This window comes from Xenia sp. Carnegie-2017, unplaced genomic scaffold (genome assembly GCF_021976095.1).
Source record: "Xenia sp. Carnegie-2017 unplaced genomic scaffold, XeniaSp_v1 HiC_scaffold_14, whole genome shotgun sequence".
Classification (NCBI taxonomy): domain Eukaryota; kingdom Metazoa; phylum Cnidaria; class Anthozoa; order Malacalcyonacea; family Xeniidae; genus Xenia; species Xenia sp. Carnegie-2017.
This window is the reverse complement of record NW_025813447.1, coordinates 4,083,456-4,090,776: the sequence shown is the minus strand read 5'-3', so window position 1 is coordinate 4,090,776 and position 7,321 is coordinate 4,083,456. Positions and strand designations below refer to the sequence as shown.

The 7,321-nt window shown below is 34.2% G+C and overlaps 1 protein-coding gene across 1 annotated transcript; it reads left to right on the top strand.

Annotated features, from left to right (window-relative positions):
- The first annotated feature begins 6,028 nt into the window (after window positions 1–6,028).
- On the top strand, window positions 6,029–7,030 carry LOC124434316. The gene has a single exon (XM_046984202.1). It carries the CDS (start codon window positions 6,029–6,031, stop codon window positions 7,028–7,030), a length of 1,002 nt encoding a protein of 333 aa, XP_046840158.1.
- The last annotated feature ends 291 nt before the right edge of the window (window positions 7,031–7,321 follow it).

Below are 7,321 nucleotides of genomic sequence, written 5' to 3'. Positions count from 1 at the left end.
AGAAATGTTTGTCGCAACTGAATCTGGACACAAGTTCACTTGCCAACAAAAGTCATAGACAAGCAGAATGGATACCAGTTTTCAACGAATAGAAAAAACAATGAATATAAGATTACATCTCTTAACTATTTCCAGCTAAGATGAAAGATAAGAAACCAACTTGTATATGTAGCTACCTTGTGACGAAGTCTTTTGAAACCTGCATGAATCTGAAGTTAGGAAGAATTTGAAGTTTTTAGGGTCTCCCAGTTGGCGAGTTTAAAGCATTTTTTAAGATTGAGAGAACCCACCACCTGAGGCACTCTGCTACAGCCTCACTTACATTGATCTTTTCTTTGATCTAAATGTATGGAAAAAGAGTACAGCTAAGGTATATTTTTACCTGACATTGCAATGATAAACATTGTAGTGAAAGCATTGCAAAATGACTGGACATAGCACACATGCGAAACTACATGATCATGTTTGAGTTTAACTCCACCAAAAATTATTATTAAATTTTTACAAATTTTTACGTATTCTATTTTTACCTTGTTCAAGACTAGTGTGACATATTTCAAGAGAAAACGTGTTGTAGCTCATCTTGGACTCGTCTTCCTATCAAATGTTCACTTCATACTCTATTTTTTTTTATTTGAAAAATACAAATTTCGCTTCAGTACGAGCATTACCTTGGCGTTTTCTCAAAAGCAGATGCATTTAACGTATTTTGAGAATTTGTAGTATAATTTACTTTCGGTAAAACGCTTTGATTTACGCCCGACGGATCCAGACTATAATGATATTGAGTACTCGCTAAATTTCCTGGTAACGAGACAACAAACAGCGCTTTCAGTTGGGTTTTTGTTCTGTAAAGACCAGCATTTTGCTACACTGGCCAACAAGCTGTTTCAGAAAGCAAACTTGTGGTTAAATTTGACAGTCGATCAAACCCTATAGAGAAATAAATTACGTGTAAGATCTTGTTAATATGTATGTCAATCAAGCAAGAGCAGTGGCGTGTCTCGGGTGAGTGAAAATAAGTTACTCCAGCTCTTCTTGCATATATTTACATTTACAAACTACTTATTTGAAACTTTATGGCAAAATTTTCTTCTGTTGGAAATTCATTACAAATAGCAATGGTCTGAAGGTATAGTTTGACTTTTAAATTGAGCAGTTAAAAGTCATTTAGACCACATTGCTAGAGCTGCAACTCCCCAAGAGTTAAAAGTAAATACACAACCCTGACGGTTTAACAATTACTCAGGCCAATACTGAAAAAAATAAGTGCCCAGATGATTTTAAGTTTGTTGTACTTTGCAGTAATGCCAAATAAAATTTTCAGATTTTTAATTAAGTTTGGCATTTACTAATTTGTGTTTTCGTGGTATAGCTTGTTTTTCCTGTCGGTCATGTTTTAGAAAAATCCATATTGTACCTTAAGAACTTCTATTGATTTCATGATTTGCATCGGCCCTTTGAAGTAACCTATCAACATTACCGATTGACGTCATGAAATCACACCATACGAACGCAATGGCTAGACGGAATCTAATTATGATTACATCAATTATTATTGCATATTCTAAAAATCATTTAATTGCATCCCCATTAGCTCCAAAGTATTGTGTTTGGTGAGCGTGTGAAAAGAGTTAGAGTTATTTCAAGATGTTTTGATGAAATAAGCAAAACGATATCATGAAATTTTGTTTCATGCTTCTCTGGCGCGGTGTGATGGCGGGAAAATGAAAAACATGCCCTGTTGGGTGTCGTAGTCGTGTGAAGATTTTAATCGTACGAAAGACATGTAGTTTATAGTTTCTTGGGACAAAAGCGCAAACCAAAAATCATCCAGACCAGATATAGGCTATTGCCTCGAAAGAAAAAGTAGTTTCCTCTTTATATGTAACGTATTTATTTAACAACGTTTTTGAAATAATGAACAGTCAAAGATGTTACACCAGACAGTTAACTCAACAATCAGTACAACCGTTAGCGGTGAGAGTGACATTAAGATGACTCTTCAAAATCTTTATTTGAAACTAGAACTATATTAAAAGGCAAAATTAGATGTTATTAGAGAAGTTATTCCTAAACAATCGCCAGAGAATCAGAGCATAATTTTCTAAATGCTCTAGAATTCATGTTATTATTGGAGAAACTTTATCAACACTTAAATCTATTTAATTTAAAATCCAAAATAGAAACATCTAAAATGTTACACGTTACCTAAAGTTGTTGTAGTTTGCTGCTATTCATGCGTACATAGAAAAGTAATACAAATTGGAAGTAAAACAACTAATCACATAACGCACACCTCCATTCCAAACCTGCTCTAATGTGTTGCACTACACCAACATTTATATGAACATAGCAATGAATTAATTTTGCTATATTTGTAATCATAGCAAATATTCATTTATAAATATACTATAATCATCCTAAAGACTTTGTATGAAACAACACCATATTGGTCACACTCAATAGAATGACGACTTAAATTATTACATAGCTATATCGTATAATCCAAAAAGCCTGGAGAAAGTGACGTCCGTTTTTATTTTGAAAGTATTGTTCATTTGGCAGATCAGTCATTGCAACTTTCTTCGTCGTGGGTTTTTCACTTTGGATAAGTCGGGATTTCAGTTTATCTTACAAAGAGACAAAAGTATACATACCTAATAAATATAATTTTGGAATTGGGTAGATATACATTTGAAATATGCGATGTTTCAAAGCAGAACCTTATTCTTTGTTGTCTGCATATGATAAGTATTGTCGAGATATATAACTCAATGAAGAAGACAATGAAAGAGACTGTAAAAATGTTGGAATACTCGAAAATATTAATATAAAGTTATATACTGCTACAAATGGCGTGTCAGCCAGTCGGTAAAAAATTATGAACGTTGTTTTGTATACACACAGTCGCTTTCAAGAAAGAATTTTTGCCAATTTTTGAATTTCAAAGTCAGATATAAGGATCATAATTAAGAGGTCACCTGTTTTACAAACGAGAGATACGGTTAGAATCAACTAATTTCCGTATTGTATTCGAGAAAATATTGAGACTTAAATTCCGAAGTCTTTGTTGTTTGTAGTCTTAAACTTGAACAAATACTTTATCAACATGCAAGCGATAAGCAAATTTGTTTGTCTGGTTTATTGTCTGTATCAGGCACGGAAACTTTAGATATTAGGATATTTTGCATGCTCACACAAATTAGTTGTTTCATATCACCAATTAAACTATATAATGAATGAATAGTATTATAAAGCATGAATACTTTATTCACAAAAATAAGTTTTGTTGATTGGTTTATCAATCTCAAAAGAAGGCTGTTTATAGATAAGAAGATTCATAATTTGGATTCTATAGAAGTACTTACAATCCTCGATGTTTAATGAGACCAAGTACTCGTGTTTTTCTGTCGTACAATTTCGGTGATTATAGAGAGTAGCGCGAGTTTCCTATTTTATAAATAGCGGCAATTAAAATGTAGGCTTTGGAAAACAAACACCTCTGTTACCTCCATCGTAAGGAATCGTATTAAGAACGAGCAAAGTTGGGTTTTTTTGGAAATATTGGAAGTCAAATTTGAAGCTAGCAATAATGTCTGTATGATAAAAGAAGGAATATGCAATTGAGATGTCATCCTAAATATGTAGTTACCCGATACGGCTATTGATTGTGAAAAATATTCGGCATGTTTGTGTCTGTATTTAAGTAGTTGTCATTATTAGACTAAGAACAATTTAGAACATCAATGATTAAAATGTTTGAATTAAAGCAAATTGTGAACAGAACAAATACAAACATCGCCGTCGTAAGATCTTAAATGTTAAAGAGGCACAACTTTTTCCTGAACAATGTTTACAATCAATGATATATCAAGGAATGCTAGCTAAACTCAAGGAGGTTTTAGAGGTGCGTAATATTTGTGTCGGCTGTTCTTTTCCAGAGTTACAGCTACTTTTACGGACTAAACTTTAATTTTTTCATAAATAAACGTGTTGAGCATGGTTAAATTAAACTATCGAAAGTCTTATAAAATTGTTGATTGTTAATAGTACAACTAAAATTCGACTGTTTTATTTAACTATCTCATTTTTATTGTAGCTTTACAAGTATAAAATGAGGCAATGGATAACGTCATGTTTTAGTGAGTTATTGTTGTACTGAATGTCTTCCCATAACGGAAGCTAAGGTATTGTCTGATTAATCAATTTGAACTTGACATCATTTAATTTGGACAAAGCAGGACTAGTTTGGACAATAAAGACGAGATTTTCATGAAAATAGCTTAATGCCATAGCGAGTAACATTTATGAAATGAATTCGACTGTTACGTACGAATTTTTGGAAAATTTGATTAATGTTGTTGGGCAGATACAGTTATCAAACTTGTGTTTAATTGCGGTTGTTTAGGATTTATGAAATTAGTTAGCTATAGAAATGTTTCTTCAGAAACATCATATTACGATTTCTACTCGCTCGACAGCGAAAATTGTCTTATAGAACTGCAGCAATAAAGAAGAAAGTCACACAACTTCAATCGCTCATAATTAAATTCCAGGTGTTAATATAAACCAAGCGGCAAAATGCTCAAGTCATTCAGCGAAACATGTAATAAAAATAATTTTCACTCGCCACGAAAACATTGAGAGCAATTGCAAAGCCTGAGCACAAGCCAACCACAGTGAACAAGAATCCCAATGTAGGTTGGTTTCAACCACATAATTGCACATGATAACGACAGTTGTCTTAACATTAACTTTTCATCAAGTAACAAATCGTCATCCACCCATGGTACGACCTTAAAACTGCTGAATCGATATAACATAAGAACAGAAAGCTTGGTATCATTAATGATAAGTCAAATGTTATGACATAACCATTTATTTGAAAGCTTTGAAAAATTAATTAAATTCATGATATAGCTAAAGGATTCTATTATTTTCCATGTAAAGGATTTGGTTGGTTAGCGCTTTGTTGATGCGTAAAAATACCAGAATCGAGTCATTTCATTGACTAAGTTAATGAAAGAGATTCCTCAAGATCTGGTGTTGAATCTGCCTGACAGATATTGCCCAATTTTGATAGTTTTGTTCTCATTCAGCAGTTTCGATGAAAAACATTGCAATAATCGAGGCAAAAGTTATATACTTTAGAAAAGCTTGTTGTGAGAGGAAGTTCATTTGGCGTCAACCAATCATCTGAAAGATTGGCCCATTAATTGATGTTCATGTCATACGTTTACTCTATTACAGTGTTGGCATTTTCTTAGACTAAGACATTCTAAATTATTTCTTCATAAATCAGTCTGCACTAATTCCTGTCCCACATGTCAAACAGCATGATGACAGTCCTCGCTTTAACGAAGAAGTTCCACTAGTTGCATTGTGCTTAAAAATCGTAGACTCTAAAACTGTAGACTGATAGCTACACTGTCTCTTAGCCGAAACTCGAAAACAATAAAATTTCGTGCAAACTTTAGACCAAGCGGATACAAGATGTTTTGAAACTTCAAGGCGAGATATATTACTGTTTATTTGCTGTCCTTCATTGAGGCATAATAATTTGTAATGATTGTTTTCGAGTTAAATATGAAGGATTGCAAAGTGCTGCACCGAGTGAAATTTATGTCTGGTCACAAATATTTACTGAATGACAGCTTTTAGAAATTCTATTAAACTTTCAATTTGGAATAATTAGTGCGCATGTGGCAAAATATGAATTTTTATCGGTGCGCCTTTCAGAAAGACCCTCCCCCCTCCTCCCTCACACACATCAAACACAATTTTGGTCAACTTTCTTAAAATAAGTCTCAAAATATGCCTTCTTTTCACGTCGTGCTTGTTTTTATAATTTTTATATAGAAATAACTTTCTTGATCGTACCGGTTAAGAAAAATAAATAAATATTGTCTTGAAAAACTTGCTTGAATTTATGTGAATGAAAGTGATGAAAAAAAGGGAGTGGTTATTCAAATCATTAAAAATTAAGACTCCATCACTTTTTAATATTCAGGAGATAGACAAGAAAATGGTCTCAACAGAAAAGAAAATTGCCATGTTGTCGTTCGATGGTGGAGGAAGTAAAGGTGTGATGGAGCTGAAGATTTTGGACGACATATTCCGATTAGCAACAATTGTGTCAACGAATCCTGAAAGGGTAGACTACCTTGTGAACGAAGACATTGATGAAAATGAAGTGCATTTCTTAGAAGATGAAAGCGTTCGAGAGCGTTTAATTAAGGACATGGAAGCAGTTAAGGATCCCATTCATCCCACAGATGTTTACGATATGATAGTTGGTACCAGTACAGGAAGTTTGATTGCATTTGGTTTAGTTGGAGGAAATAAAGTTGGAAACGACCATCACGAAAGGAAACGGATGACTATTGAGGAATGTATTCAGATGTATTGTGCAAAAACTAAGATGATATTCAAGAAGTCATGGTTGCACAACTTTTTCTCTCACGTACCAGGGTTATCCCACATTCCAATAGTACCATATTCACAAGAAAACGTTAAGGACACACTGTATAATCAATTTGGTGATTGCAGCTTAAGTGATTTAGGTGGAGAGCATCCTTTGAAACACATTGCCGGCGCTGTCGCAAGAAAACTTGGTAAAAACGAAGATCTCGTACTGTTTGATACAGCAAACAAAGACTACAGCGATTACAAAGCGTACAAAGTCTTGCTAGCATCCTCAAATGCTCCAGTTTACTTTGACACTCCAGTCGTTATTGGCAATGCAAAATATGTAGACGGATGTGTCGGCGGAAATTGTCCTTTGGCACCAGCAATCCCGCGAGTAAGGAAACTATTTGGAAAAGATGTTAAACACGTAAGCATTGTTTCAGTTTTATCAATCGCGCCTCCCTCGTCTCCCAAATGGGAAATTCCTTCTGATGGTGGTCTTTTCAGTTGGTTACGCTATTTTGTAAAAGTATCCACTGATGGAAACGCAGTGTTCAACGATGTTGTTAAGCAAAATCGACATAAAAATTTTGTTTCAAAGGTTGTCGCCGCGTGGTAAGAGCTTAAAAATTCAAGCTTGATGAAATCGATCCCAAAAAATGTTAAAAGCCATGGAAAGAGAAGCTTGAGAACGACATGTTTCTCGTTGATGTTGTTGCCACTGCAATGGTTATCGTTTACACGTCTATTGAGAAAGGAGAAAATGATCAGAAATCCACGTTGAGTGTTGCGGCACAACTTGCTTATGCTGCTGGATGTGCTTACGAAAAGAGGAAAGAATATGAGTCAGCAATCTTTTCGTACCAAACGAGCAAACGTTTGCAAAAGAAAGTCAGCAGCGATCTCACAT